Here is a 16,136-nt window from a genome sequence, read left to right on the forward strand (position 1 = left end):
GAAAAGATAATGAAACAATAGACGAATAATTAAATGAATAAATCAATTCATATATGAAGGTAAATAAATGAGTGAGTAAAAGAATGAATGAATAATATATAAGGGAAGAGAAAATAAGGGAATAATTGAATGAAAAAGTGAATTACTAAATAAAGGAATGTAAATGAATTAATTAATAAAAAAAAACGTAATTGATTTGTATTAAATGATTGAGGGAGTAAATGAAACAAACTGTTTCACTTTGCTCCATCCTCTTTGCCCGGTTTGTACTTGACGAATAGTGCAATTTATTTAAAATAAAAAGAATTGATTAAATTAATACTGCATTGAATATTAGGAGGTCTCAATAAATATTTAAAATGTTAATAAGGAGTAGTTTATCATTTTATTGTTACAAAAATAAGTTTTTACCTACAACAAAATATTGCATTATGAGTATCAATTTTTAAAAATTGTTTGTATTACCAAATGCTTTTAGCTTCGGCGGTATTTTTTTCTGACTAGAATAGACTACATATGGTACTACACAGTTTAGATAATACCAGATAGGTGGAGCTAAAAGCAGAGTAAATATTTCACCATTTCTCTTTGCCCCGTATTTCTCTTTGCCCCATGTTCCCCTACATCTAAGCTCATCCCTAGTTCAAATGAAAAGTCAATTTCAAAATACAAATTCTTAATTTTTTTTCGTTGTTAAATTTTTTTATTCTATTTCTTTTCAGTAGTATTACCGCGCGTTTTTATTTTCAACCATTTGATAATATATGTTTCATTTCTACGAAAACATTAAAGAAAACAAGTGTTGAAAGTTAAAAATATAGTGTTGTTTTTAAGTTGGACTTCATTTGTTGTTTCGGCAACTTTTCTTTCATTTCCAGTTCTCTTGTGGCGGTCGGGTTCTTTAATTGATCGCGGAGAGTTACTTATTTGCAGCATAAAACAAACATTCTCTGTCAAAAGAACAACTAGAGGAGGGAATTCATTTATTTATGGGAGAGGACCGCTATTTGGGCAATTAGAGCTGCTTCTTCTTGCTCTCTCATCACGATCATGAAGGGGAGGAAGCAAACCACGTGCTTTCTCTCTTTCGCTCTCTCCGTCCCGAAATATCATCCCTGAGGATTTCTACTCTCTGGAGGATGAAGAGTAGAGAATTTTTAAAGGTATAGAGGGGGCTCTGGAAGGAGGAGAGGACGAGTGTTGGCTGCTCTGTGTGTGGCGGCGCAGGCATCTCCTTGAAGTTTATTGCGCAATGACACGAACGAACCGCTAGTTGCTGAATAGGAGGTAATGATAGGTTCCTTAGAGGTTGCCGAATTTTAGAACTTTTCTGGCCAGTGTTTACCTAACAACTTGTCCATGTGATGTTCTAAATTCGACGGTTGGGCTTTTGGAAATGAATTGTGATTGGAATGACGATGGACATTTTCCAATTTTCAAGAACGAAGGTTCAGTTAAGATGGATTGTTCTGGAGAGTACCGCTGAGTTTGCAGACCGTTGGTTTGTGAACTGAAGATGTGAATGATGCTGAAGCCGGATAAGATATTTTCAAGGATATGATGAAATGTGTTGCAGAAAAAAAAAGGTTTTCTTCGGTTTAGTGAGATTTTTGAAATTTTCAAGTGCTGTTATGAAGAACAAAGTCTGCTTAGTTTATCGCAAAATTTAGTAATATTCGCTCATGAAATCGATATTTTAGTTCCGCAAAATTTTTGGACTTGTGCAGACAATATGGCAGTGATTGTTGTTCCACCATGCGTATGAAATAATTCTTCGCTTACATTAGTATTTTACCTCTGAAAGATTTGACCACTACTTCTGTTCCGTAGACCTTAATGAAATTCGATAAAAAAGAAAAACTACTTCAGCTGATTTTAAAATGTCAAGTAGGTTTGATCAAGAATCGTTTGAGATGCTTTTACAGGAGGGCCTCCCCCTCCTTTGTGAGGTGACATCATTCCGCGAAATGTGTGATACATGATGAATATGAGCTTTTGTTTGTGAATGTAACGGTGACACCAAAAAATGTCTCTTAGTAGGTCTCGTTTTTACGTGGAGACACCCACGACCCCGTCTCAGCGCCACAGCATGTATGTGACTCATCCGGAGCTCGACCCGCATCCCGATCTATCGTCTGCGTCCTCCTCAGCCACCTTACCGAGCACCGCGGGGTCGGTGGACCGCCTCGACAAGAAGCCCGGCAGCCGATCTTTCTTCACCTTGAAACCGAAAGGGTTCTCGCTCCGGCCCTTCGCCTCTCTGGCCTCGCTGCCCTCGTCCAAGCGACGAGGATCTCGCAGATCGGAGGCAGAGGCCTCTAGGCGCGACTCGTACTCGCAAACGGAGCCTTCTCGAGGGGAGGTCGGGGTCCAGACCCAGATCGCCTCCACGGTCGATGTACCGGTCCAGACCTGTTTCGGAGAGTGGGAAGAAACGAGCAGGCGAACTCCTTATCGGCTGTACTCTTCATGGAGGCCTTATGGTGCTCGCGTGGAACGTGCAGACGATCTTGCAATTTCCAGGCGTGGTGAAAGTGGTGCCGGCAGCTGTGATGAATCTAAAAGCGTGAGTGCTTCCGAGAATTCTCTAAGAGGTGTTGGAAAGAATTCCCAAAACTCTGAATCAGAAAGACTTTCTGCTCGCTTAGGAAATACATCTTGCAAAACAAACGACTCTTTAAAGAATTTTTCTTCGTTGAAAAACCCTTCTGATTCAAGTGAAGTGCAAAATAATGATTCTCGTAATCAGTGTGAATCATCTCCGTTAAAATCAGCCGAGAACTTCTTAGGAAATAAAAAACTCCCAAACGATCCACTAGCTTCACCAAAGCTTTTGAAATATGCCGCACCTTCTGATTGCTTCTCATCCTCTATAAAAACTCCTTTCGATGGTAAAAATTCTTCCAAACCTTCCGTTGCCGTTTCTACTGAGAGTGTTTTACGAAACGTGTGTGATCCCTCCCATGACAGTGCTGTTATTCAGAATGAACTACTTGAGTCGGTTTCCAATGAAAAATTGGCGATTAAGAACAAGAACCTGAAAACTGTGCAAACTTCCGGAGAACCAGAAAGCCATGTAAGTGCTTCAACCTGTGATGATAAGAAAAGTTCTGACTCTGCTACAGTAGGAGAAAGTGTTTTGAAATCAACGGAAACTGACCAAAACGTCTTAAAACCGATAAATATTACTAGTCAAGATTTAACCAAGGTTGAAAACCTTAAGCCATCAAAAGGATTTGAAGATACACACATTTTGAGGTTTGAGAGAACAGATTCTCCTTCAAAATCGAAACAGAAATTTGTTCACTTTAACTTGCCCAACTCAGAAAATGCATCAAATGTAACTAAAAATGACTCAAATAAACCCAGAAATGTTGATGAGGACTTCATTGCACTTCTTAGAGACCTGGATATTTTGACAGAAGAGCCCGAAGAAAGTGAACAGATACCTCTAGCAAACTCTCCTTTACCTGATAATTCCAAGAAAAGTTTGTGTGTCCAAGATTTTAAAAGTGTGTTTGATGTGTTGCGGCAGGATTTCCTTGCTCCCATTTTGGAAACACCCGGTGAAACTATAGAAATAGAAGAAACAAGTGAAAAGGATTCTCCTATACGTTGTAATGATTCTAGCGAAATTGCAAAACATAATCAGTTTAACCATAACTCTTCTCCAGCTGTTGTAGAAAAAATTGACGAATGTGAAGCGTCTAGCCCTATAACGGAAGATGGAAATAAACAAAATCGTGTCGAAGACGCTTCGTTGAAATTTACGTCACAAGCTGCATTTAGCCCTGTTAAATTTAAATCCGACTCCGAGCTGGAAACCAGCTGCAACGGCGAAAATGTTTACAATTTAGAGGGTGACGGAAAGCAAAATAAACCTAGTAAAGCTACGCCTCTGCCAATTCCGCCGAACTTTTTTCGATCATCTCCAGAGTCCTCTCCCCTTCCGATCAGTGAAGTCGCTGAGTCCACCATTGAATCTAGTCCTGTGTCATGTGAGGATCGTGTTGCCGTAATGCCACTAGATAGCGATTTTGAAAAAAACCGAATTTCACGATCGAACTCGCGAAGTAGTATGCGGAGTGAAAGCAAGCCATCACCCAACCCCATGTACGAAGGTTTTGACTCGTTTCAGTCGTGTGATAGTCTTTCACGACTCGAAGACAAACTAATTGATAACCTCCGTTGTCCAACTGAGCGAACGCTTCCTTCAGAAAATTATATTGACTGTCAATCAGGTTCGAAATCACCGGATACCGCCAGTATAGACTCGACTCGCATGCGAAGAGTAATTTTAGATCGATTATTAAATGGAGAAAGTATAGATGACATTGTCCAAAACAAAAATTTTAACGAACGTCCAGCAGGTTTCGTAGATAGTAAGTATTCTCACAATGTAGAAACAAATTGCGCAGTTATAATTCCGATCTGCGACGAAATTTCTGTTGATAAGTCCTCAGATTTTGACATTAGCGAAGTGGATTCAGGTAACCCACAAAGTGGGAATTTTATTATAAATTGCAATTATAAAATGGAATCTCCTAAAAAAACTTCTATGTTTCTTTTTCCAGACGTTACTTTTTCGAGTGTCAGTGCCCCAGAAAAACCTAATTTTGAAATTACTACAGCGGGACAGCCGATAAAAGCTCCAGCTGATTTAGAAGTGCGTCGATCTTCTTGGTCTGTGACCCCAGAAAATATATCAAATATTTCTGTTGCTGTTGTGCCAACTGATGAATTTTCAAGTAAGGGTCTAATTCAAGACTCAAACGGAGAGTGTGATTTTAGCAGTTGCTTGCGACCCTCTCAGATGCAGAATTCTTTTCTTTCCGATGTGCAACCTGCAAGTGCAAAGCCCCTTCTCCGCCATAGCTCGAAGGAAAGCGTCTCTCTAACTGGGCATAACCCAGGACCCGAAGTTAAAGCTAGTTCACCTATTGGTCACTGCGATTACGCCAATTGCCTGAAGCCATCGCAAGTGCAAAATAGCGTGTTCACTGCGGAATTGTCCGAACTCACTGCTAGCAAATCCTCCAGTATTCATAGAGATGCTTTGCGCGCGAACACCCCACTAACATCGCGTACTAACAGCCCATGTTTATTGAATACTACTAACATTCGTGTCGCAGATGATAATGCCTCACCAGTAAATGGCACAGATGGGGAGACGTATCACAAGTCTGAAATTATAATCAATCTTAAACCACGTGTGCCAAAAAAGGAACTTTTTCTTGCTATGAAGACCGATGAAGAAGTTCCAATGAATAAGAGTCCAAAATTTCAGTCGAATTCCATCCTGATTGAGCAAACAAATTCTGGAAGACAAGTAGATCCAATTTCATCCTTGGAAGTTACCTCCTCTCAAGATAAATCTCAAGAATTTCTGACAGATGAAAATTTAGAATCAGATTTAACATCCCTTTGCTCGAAAGAGACTGATACTGAGATGTCAACTGGCCTAGAAGTTGCATGCAAGCAAACACCTGTTGCCGTGAAAGAATCTGTTGATGTACAACAACCTATTTCCAAGACACCACCTCCTCCACCGCCGCCGCCACCACTTCTTTCATCATCTCAAAAACATAGCACTGTTGACAAAAAGGAAGTTAATAGAACTGAATCACTACAGTCTGCTCTGACTGACCGACATTCGAATCTTGCAAAGAGCCATTCTTTGGATGAAGAGAGAGCTCCCACTCCGAGGTCACCAATGATGGTTGAACTTGAAAAACGATTTCAAAACCGCTTAAAAAAACAAACAGAAGATCAGATCACAACTGTATCCGAAAAATCCGAAACTGATTTCCAAAGTACTGATAACTGCTGCTCCGGTAAGCTTTTATTTTCCTCCTAACTCTTTGTTAATTAGTTCTATCTCTTTTAATAGTTAATTCGTACTTGGAAAAAGGTTTGAAGTACTCAAAATATGAACTAAATAATCTAAAGTTTTACATTTTGCTTTATGTACCCATTATGTAAAAAATGAAGCAGTGAATTGCAACTCAAAGTTTAATCACCCTCGCTTTAAAGATAAACTTAAAAAAAAAATAATATATCGTTAACTTTTGCAAAGCACATTATTTAATCAAATTTTAGTTAAAACTTTTTTTGTTGATAAAGCAAATCTGTCTTACGTACGATAAATACGACATTTTTTTTCCTCCAAAAATTATCAATTTATTCGAAACATAACTATTGCGAAATATTTTGATAATTATTTTAAATTTTTAAATGTTTTTCTTACTTGACTTTGGAATTTCAAATATATGAATTGCGTAACACATGTTTTTCTTCAAACTATTGAAATACTAGCATGAAAATGATCGTTTTTACTTGAAAAACAAAAAGATAAATAAATAAATAAATAAATAAATAAAAATAAAAAGGTTAAAAGACGCTAATCTATATTTTAGAATATAGAGAACTACACAGAGTATTTACTTTTATTGCTGCTTAAATTTTATTTTCGTAATTTCATAAAGCCGCTTTTTAGTAAAAGTAAGTCTGGATATTCTGTTGAAATTAAATATATTTTCTCATGTTTTTATGCAATTCTTTTTTCATGGTAAATATTGATGTGACTAATCTAAATCAGCTTTAAATAAAATGATCAATAAATTTTTATTTTTTTATTTATTTATTTTTTTTTTGTTATTTTTAATACTAAAAGGGAATGTAACTATGCCTCACACAAATATGATAAATAAAATACGTAATTTAATTATTCATAATTTTGTATTATAATTATTATTGCTTATGAGCGTATGATATCTTTGAAGGCCTGCTAATCGATCTCTGGTTCTAAAATAGGCTTTTGTGTGTTTTAATTATTTTCATTTAGGATAACTGATGATTTTTATTAGTGTCCTAGTTGCATTTCCTATTTAAAATTCATTTGATATTTATAATTAGTGTATTTCAGCATAGGAGTTCGTTTCAAAAACAAATATAAGTGTGGTTTACAGTCCGTGTTCATATTTCTAGGATGCTTTTAATTGATTTTACCTTCGAGACACCTTCAGAAAACTGATTTAAGCTCATAGTGTTTCCTGAAGGTATATTTTTAGGATGACATTGCACCCTACCCGAATCTCTCAATGCACCCCTTTTGTCATTTTGCTTAATTACAAAGATAATATAAATAAGAAATATAAATGCATTACATCCTAAATGCATTTTGAAAGTTGTGCATTGTCTGTTGTTGACGCCAGTCAAACAAGAAATGCTTTTAAACCAAATTTTATTATTTTTTTTTTCTGAAAACATCTTTTCACACTTTTTCTGTCCAGTCTGCTCAACAGATTTATTACTCATAAATCTATTTTTGTATTAATTTTTTTTTCTTAATTTTCTGCACATGATCATTAGAAAATTTTCAGGCCCTATCAATGCTGTGCACTGAATTGATTTCCTTTGGTAAAATATAGCCTAGTGAGGTCCCAAAGCAAGAAAGCTCAGATGCTTTTACAATGACGTCGCAATAAATTCGTGTGAATTAATCTTTTTCTAACAATATTTTAATCAGTAGAAAAAAGCACTGTTGCCATTATTCATCTTTACTTTTAATTCAACTTCCATTCATCGGTCACATAAAAAAAAAAAAAGAATGGCTATTAAAAAAAAGCATATTACACAACACTATTTAAAACATTACACATTTCGTTTTTACTTTCTTCTATATCTAATATATAGAAGAAAGTATTGGATTCGTGCAAATTTTCGAATTTCGAATTTTGACAGATTCGAACGTTTTGAGGTGTGCTGAGTCCATTTCGACTATTTTTGGAAAATGTCTGTCTGTCTATGTGTGTGTGTGTGTGTCACGTCTGTGTGTGACCAGTTTTTTATGGCCGCTCTACAGCAAAAACTACCGCATGAAATCGAACGAAATTTGGTACACATATGTGCCGCTATGTGAACTTGTGCCCATTGGTTTTTGGCGCGAATTCCTCCAAGGGGGGTGGAGCAAAGGGACGTTTTTTGAGTTACGTGTGCTTGCTATTCCTCAGGAAGTAACTGGCAGAATCAAACAAAATTTGGTCCATATGTTGGCATTAACAGGACCAGGTGCTGATTCAATTTTTTTGTCAATAACTCAAACGGCGGTTGAGCTATAGAACGTTTTTTGTCGTCAATTGTGACTGCTGTATCTCAAGAAATAATGAACGAAATGAAAGAAAAATTTATCGGCAAGTAGCCCTCAGTGGGTATAAGAGCTGATTTTATTTTGGTGCCAACAGCTAACTAGTATGTTGTGGCCATCACGAAACTTTCTTCTATATTCTTTTTTTTTTTTTTTCTGATCCCTCCCCATGCTTGACGAGGAAGCAATATTTCCAACAAAAACAAAATTACACATGAAAAAACTTGACGACCATCCCAATGTCTGAATTATTGCAAAAGCAAAGCAAAGAGCGAAAATTGAAAGTTATTTTAAAAGCCTTGCTTGAATTAATTACAAATATTTTATTTGTTAACAAACATAAGATGGCAACAGTTAAAAATTTTAAATCATTGAGATAATATTTCCGATCATTTCCATAAAATTAAAATCACGAGAAATACGCAAACGACAATCTATTACGATTTATCTTTCTTATTGTTGCATTAATAAAGCTATTTTTTTTTTCAAAAAAAAAAAAAAAAAAGTGACCCACTTCCCCCAATTAACTCTAATGGCTCCCCCCCCCAAGCATTCCCTCCTCCTGGGGGGTTACGTGTGTATAGTTGTGTGTGTAGGCTTACGTGTGTGCACGTAGGCGTGTGTATGTGTGATGTAAAGGCGTGCGCGCGTAGGGGTGTGTGTATGAGCATGCGTGTGTAGGACATGGACGCCACCGCCCAGTAAAAGTGGATTCCGGTAGACAGTGCTCAGGACCAGCCGTGGCGCCGCCGGTGGACGGTGGTGCTGCAGCCCTGGTCCAAGCTGAAAAAGGAACCGTAACATCAAGGACTGTCAAATGAGACCAATAAGCAATCGTGATTGCTCAAAAATCAACGCCTCTTGGAGCGATTGGCGTCAAAATTAAACCAAAGCCTGTTTACATATGGATTCATATATATTCCAAATTTCAACCAGAACGTAGCATTACTTCTTGAGATAGGGCACTCACAATGGAAAAAAAGAACGGGCGATTGCGCTACCCCATTTTTAGCTGCTGACACCAAAATAAAATCAGCTTTTATACCCACTAAGGGCTACTTGCCGATAAATGTTTCTTTCATTCCGTTCATTATTTCTTGAGATACAGCAGTCACAATTGACGACAAAAAACGTTCTATAGCTCAACCCCCGTTTGAGTTATTGACACCAAAATTGAATCAGCACCTGTTCCTGTTAATGGCAACATATGGACCAAATTTTGTTTGATTCCGCCAGTTACTTCTTGAGGAATAGCAAGCACGCGTAACTCAAAAAACGTACCATTGCTCCACCCCCCTTGGAGGAATTCGCGCCAAAAACCAATGGGCACAAGTTCATATAGGGGCACATATGTGTACGAAATTTCGCTCGATTTCATGCGGTAGTTTTTGCTGTAGAGCGGCCACAAAAAACTTGTTACACACAGACGTGACACACACACACATACACACAGACAAACAGACATTTTCCAAAAATAGTCGAAATGGACTCAGCACACCTCAAAACGTTCGAATCCGTCAAAATTCGAAATTCGAAAATTTGCACGAATCCAATACTTTCTTCTATATATTAGATATAGAAGAAAGTAAAAAGGGGGTAGCGCAATCACCCGTTCTTTTTTTCCATTGTGAGTGCCCTATATCAAGAAGTAATGCTACGTTCTGGTTGAAATTTGGAATATATGTGAATCCATATGTAAACAGGCTTTGGATCAATTTTGACGCCAATCGCTCCAAGAGGTATTGATTTTTTTTTTTTTTTTTTTTGCGAATAAAAATAGCTTTATTAATGCTACAATAAGAAAGATAAATCGTAATAGATTGTCGTCTGCGTATTTCTCATGATTTTAATTGTATGGAAATGATCGGAAATATTATCTCAATGATTTAAAATTTTCAACTGTTGCCATCTTATGTTTGTTAACAAATAAAATATTTGTAATTAATTCAAGCAAGGCTTTTAAAATAACTTTCAATTTTCGCTCTTTGCTTTGCTTTTGCAATAATTCAGACATTGGGATGGTCGTCAAGTTTTTGCATGTGTAATTTTGTTTTTGTTGGGAATATTGCTTCCTCATCAAGCATGGGGAGGGATCAGAAAAAAAGAAAAATATAGAAGAAAGTTTCGTGATGGCCACAACATACTAGTTTAAGGCAGTTTTTGGAAAGCATTACATTTATCAGCATTGCATAAAGATGTGTGTTTAGTAAAATCCCTGTGTTAGAGAAAGCGTTGAAAACCACTTCTTCGCCTTTTTATTGGACGATGTTGCATCTTCTTCTTTTTTTTTTTTTTTTTCCGATTTTGATCTCACACCTCTCCTCTCCCCCAACCTATTTCGTATTCATTCCAGAATTAATAAAAGATCAGCCATCAAAAATTAATGTGTCGCAATGTGCAGTTAATTTCTAATATCCCTGAATTCATTTTGCAAAACATGTGATGCATATACGTTCACCCAAGTAAGAAATAATTATCGCAGGACCACAAACAGACAAACTTATGTTACTAGTGTAACTTTTGCTATCACTGGTTTAAAATTACACATCGTTTGTGGAGGGTTACACCATGGTAATGCAACTAAGCGCAACGTCTCGCTCATTTCTGCGCAAGGTTACACCAGAATTGTCTGTATGCATAAAGAGAAATTGCTTGAAAGGTTACACATTAGCGAAAATTGAGTTTTCATCTGATTTTCTTGAACGGGTACTCATTTTTAATTGTAAATACAGATTTATACTTCAAACTAGCTGTTCGATAGTTTAAATTATCCAGGTATATTAAATGATCAGGTAACAGGTAATAATTTCTTATTATACGTTTTAAATTGAAGGTATGAAAATTAATTATTAGGTTACAATACTTGAAATTTCCTTATACCAGTATATAGAAAGAAATCATGCTAGAAACTTCTCGTTTTTTGTCTTTTTACAGCTTTTGCTTTCAATCATTCGTTGATTCAATATTTGTCAAGTTCATGCTTTTTCACAACTAATGTACGCCAATCATGTATTTATTTTATCATGCAAACAAGACATATATTGCACCAAGAGAGGAAATTACACTCGGTGTCCGAACCCACGGCATTAGTCTCACAGACATGTCGCAAAGCAAGCGTTTTTACCGCTCGGCCACACTGTAAGATATTTGTGTAACCTTACTCCGTGAAAGTAAAGCCCTGGATCCGGGGAGACCCTGGAGAGACGGATCGAGGGCTTTACGTAAAAGCGGTGGCAGCTAGCTGCCTCCATACCAATAGAGTAACTCAACTGATAAAACTGGTGTAATGTTTTACGCATCGCTCGTAACGTTGCACCAGGTTATCAGGAAAGAAACTCCATTGCTATGGAGGAAGCTAACCACAGAATGCTGCCCCGGTATTTACGGAGAAGATTACACAATTTTTTTAAAGTACACTAAGGCCGGTTTTCGTTAAGAGTTTACCAGCTCTGCACCGATAATGGTCTTCACGCATGCGTTTTGAATTCTACACAAACTATAGTGCAAGGCTCCTCCAACAATTTGAGTTCTTAAAACAATGATGCTACACACTTCACAGAAGAATTCGTGTAACATTACACCCATTCATACTGGTAACTTTACCCAAATATTTTTCTTTTACAGTGAACCAATATTTCACTAAATAATTTTGTATCTGTTTGAAGACCGACATTTCTGATTTCTTGCAGTTAATTTTTAAATGTTGTCTCCTTTCTCAAACGTAAAATTGAGCCAACATCGAAGGAAACAATCAAATAAAAATTTAAATATCGAATTCATTAAATCTCAGCTAAGGAACATTTAGCCGCGGAAGTTTTAAACAAAGAAAACCATTTCAAAAATTGAGGTAGCGAAGCATTACATCTCTAAATATCCTTTCTTATAAATAAGACGAGAAACCTGCTCGTTCGTTCACCAGACTTAAAAATAGAACGGCTTCTTTTGAAAACTTTCTGCTGACTTGGTCTGTTAGTCAGAACTTGCTAGATGCAAAAAAAAAAATAAATCACCAGACTCTTTTTTTTATTATTATTTTTTAAAGACTTTTTTCTTTTTATTTCTACGAAGTTTCAATCTGTTTCATCTCTTTCCGAGCATACTTACCGCTCCTAGATGTAAGGAGAAAAAAGGAACTGACAAGGATAAGTAGCCCTAAATATATATGTTTACTTCAGTTTCGCCATTTGGGGAGAGAATAGTCCTCGCCCCTTGGCTTTGAGGAATGTAAGGCATCTGTAAATGTATTGTTGTGTGAAAGCGTAAGTTGTTTTTATAGGTATCACACACTAACCAAAAGTATTGGGACACTTTTAGAAATCCTCATTTTCCAATAAATATTAAATCAGAAATCACTCATTCATTGAGAGAACCAGTAAAAAAAATTGAAGAAACGAAAAAAAAAAAAAATTTTTTTTTTTTTTTTTTTGATCACCCTTCAATTTATATAGCTGATTCATAGCTTATTAGCTATGAATTTCTGAAGAAAACTTACAAACTATGTACACTCTTTTTATGGATTTTTTGTGAAAATAGTCCATTCCATTTGTAGAAACAAGAAACTCAACAAGTAGGGCTCGATCGCAATGCGTGGTAGCGAGGAACAAAATTTGAATTCAAGATGTTACAAAAAACTAATTCAAACTATCTTGAATTTAAATGATGTTTTCGCAATCACGAATTGCGAAAGCATATTCGTTGGGTTTCTTTTTTCCACAAATGGAATGGAATAGAATTGACTAAGAAGTTCGCACCCGTCATAAAATGTTAACTTAATTTTCTAGAATATGTTTTATGACGTGTATCCGTAAAAAAGAAGTATAGGATGCGATAATAAAGATAAAGATTTTATGACCGATATCCACCAGTAGTACACTTATCATAAAGTTTATTTATAGCGTATACCGTTATGTATTTTTATTTCAGAACAATCTTAAATGATGAGAAATAGTAATCTTGAAATTTTGTATGAAGATGAATTGCTGTTTAAGTTCATCTACATAGGTGTTTTTTTTTTTTTCGTTTTCTGAAAAACGTAATTTTACACACAGAAACCTTTTTTTCTTTTTTTTTAAATGTAAAGTCTGCCTGTGTTCAGCCCTGAAAAAAATATGAATATAATAAAACCACAGATGATTTGTAACTATGACTCGACAATTTTTCTCCCTAAATAAATAATTAAAACAACCGTCGTCATGGCAATCTGAAAAATCAGAGCAACATCAAATTTGGTCAAATGAGTATAGTAAGCAACTCATGATTGTCTAAAAAATCCCCTGAAATTAAACAAAAACATTTTTTGAAAGAACAAAAAAAAAAAAAAAAAAAAAAAAAGAGAATATAATTGTTTAAAAAACATTATTTGATTTGAATTTATAAAAAATGTCCATTTACTTAATGATATTCGGGGGATGGAAATTAGAGGTTCTTAAAACAAAACGACAAACCACTTCGATACCCCCCCCCAACCTTTAAAAAAAAAAAGAGACTTTGAGCTTATATATAGCACTTGCTTAATCTTTTCAACCGTTAACATTGCCCCCCGATAACAAAACCAAAATGAATTTGAACCTATTAACACACTTTGTCAATTTGCATACATCCCCTTAAGAGCGGAAGAGCCCTTTAAGAGCCCCCCCCCCCCCCCCTCGCTGACTTCATAAAATCTCCGAAAATCTTGATTTTTTAAAACTTCATAACTCAGTCAATTTTGGTCGTAGAAGGGTTTTTCTTTAGTTGTAAATGTTAGTGTGTCTGGAATGTTTTACTAAATATCATTGCTAGGACTGGGGGACTGTATAAAAAGTTAAATTTTGTAACTTCTTCAAAACTGGATTTTTTGACAAAAATCTCATTTTTTGACAAAAATCTCATGAATTTCGAGTCCTTGCGCAATTTAAAGATTTTTTTCAAAATGGAACTATAAGCTTATCTCTAATGGTTTAGGAATTAGCTATTTGTCCACTTTTAGGATGGACACCCTGTATACAGTGAGAAGCAAAGGGACGTAAGTGAACATTTTCAAGTTTTGAGTAAAACGCTTTCGAAGTTGCGGTCGTTGGTAGGCTTTTATTGAAACAATTTCCTAATCATGCTGTATATAGCAGCACCTAGTTAGGCACTAGTTCTACTTCTTGCGCCAGAACGGAGGGGAGATTTATCTTCCAGTACTGGTTATCTGGTTATCTCCAAATTTTTAATTTTTCTGACGTTCATCCCTTTGCTTTCACTGCCTCGTATGTATTAAATAATTGTTCAACCTTACGCTGTGTTCGGAACAGTTCAGCGTTTACACAGCTTGGCTGGTCATTTTCTGGTTATGCCGTCACCGAGCCCGGTAGAATAGCTTTGTTTCCAGACACTCGTGCGGTTAAATAGAGTGACCGGTTAACAGGCGCGTTCTAATAAAGTTACCGATTCATGATAAAGAATAAAAACATCCTATGGATACCCAACGTGACAGCATCTAATCAACCAACCGGTTCCTTTATTCGAACATGTAGTTCAGCCCGTCATTTGGGTGATCAAGCGCGGGGGGGGGGGGGGGGGGCACGTAGATTTCAAAACTACAAAGTAAATGTGCATTTTGGTGTATTTTACTTCCAGATGCTCAAAGAATATGCTATCCGTCCCCTCTCCCCTGGAAAACTTTGAAATGACTGGTTTTCTATAGTTCAGCAGCTGACGACCTTCCAGTCAAACAAAGTGTAAAACTTTAAACACGATCGAAATTACCAAAATGTATCATGTGAATTCGCTAAACGCGGTCTAGGAAGATTGGGCGGCGGGAACATTGGGTGCCCAAAATGCTCGGCGCACAATCCTCCCATTTCGGGTTAAACACGTCGAGATTGTGGTGAAAGATGGGTTTATGTAAGGTCTCTATCACGAGCCGACGCATCAGCTTAAGATCAGCCTTTTTTGATCGGAGCGCGTGTTTGAGCGGTTGTCTTTTCTGGCCAGTTATCGCGTTGGTGATTGTTCACTGTAAGTAATTATTAGCGGCACGTGAATTGTTTATAAAATAAATTATTATTTTCTGCAAATTTGGCGAAATCCGAAACTTTGCTGTGGTAATCCAAGCAGCGCAACAATGAAGAATCCGAGTCAAAATGGCTAAACTTAAGCTGATGCGTCGGCCTATCTATATAGCTGCTCTAGGTTTTCTAGGTTTGTGTAGAGCCGCTATAGGCCGACGCATCAGCTTGAGTTTAGCCATTTTGGATCGGATTTTACATTGCTGCGTGCGGAGCTAGGGTTACCAGTGCAAAGTTTTAGGTTTTGCCAAATTAGCCAAAAATAATACTTATTTTATAAACAACGCATGCGTGCCGCTAATAATTGCTCGTAGTAAGAAATCAACAAACGCGATAACTTACCAGAGAAGACAACCACTCAAACACCCGCACTCCAATCCAAAATGACTGATCTTAAGCTTGATTTGTTTTGTTGATTTGAATTCGAGTCTTCTGACTTGATTCACGCGACTTGCCTCTACTACCTTGATGTAAAATGCTGTCAGAATAGAGTTCACCAGAATTATCCAGTGCCAGTTCTATCAGCAATTGAGATTACGCATAATTACTTTGCTCTTAAAAATGAAAAAATGCATTGACAAAATAGTTGCTGTAGACCAAAAGAGAAAAAAAATGGAACAGCATATGCACATGTCGGTATTGCAAGAGCCGCTCAGCCTTCGAATACACAGAGAATAAAAAAGAAAGAAAACTTGCACCCTCAATTATCTTAAGCTAATGCATCGGCTTGTATATATAGGGGATTTTGGTTTGTGCGGTAGCAAACGGATCGCCGAAAGTGACCGTAAGCATTTTGAACACTGGTTGGTGACGTAAAAACACAGCTGTTTGCCATTTCCGAACGCATGCGGTGGCACCAGTGTGACCGTTCTCTGTATCTCGAACAAAAGTACTCTTTTAAGTACTTCAACTTCTACTTTGTTTTCTTTTCGTTTTCGACTGATTCTCTGATTTTG

The 16,136-nt window shown here is 36.7% G+C and overlaps 1 protein-coding gene across 2 annotated transcripts in view; it reads left to right on the forward strand.

The window, feature by feature from the left end:
• The window catches only part of LOC129234159 (sorbin and SH3 domain-containing protein 2-like), a 121,856-nt gene that overhangs the window by 68,161 nt on the left and 37,559 nt on the right, over positions 1-16,136 (forward strand). Inside the window, exon 4 of one of the 2 annotated variants that reach the window (XM_054868072.1) lies at positions 4,575-5,834. The exons of the other annotated variant lie outside the window; for it this stretch is intronic. Coding sequence (XP_054724047.1) covers positions 4,575-5,834 — 1,260 coding nt within the window. The remainder of the gene's footprint in view (positions 1-4,574; positions 5,835-16,136) is intronic. 2 annotated transcript variants of the gene reach the window in all.

This window comes from Uloborus diversus, chromosome 1 (genome assembly GCF_026930045.1).
Source record: "Uloborus diversus isolate 005 chromosome 1, Udiv.v.3.1, whole genome shotgun sequence".
Lineage (NCBI taxonomy): Eukaryota > Metazoa > Arthropoda > Arachnida > Araneae > Uloboridae > Uloborus > Uloborus diversus.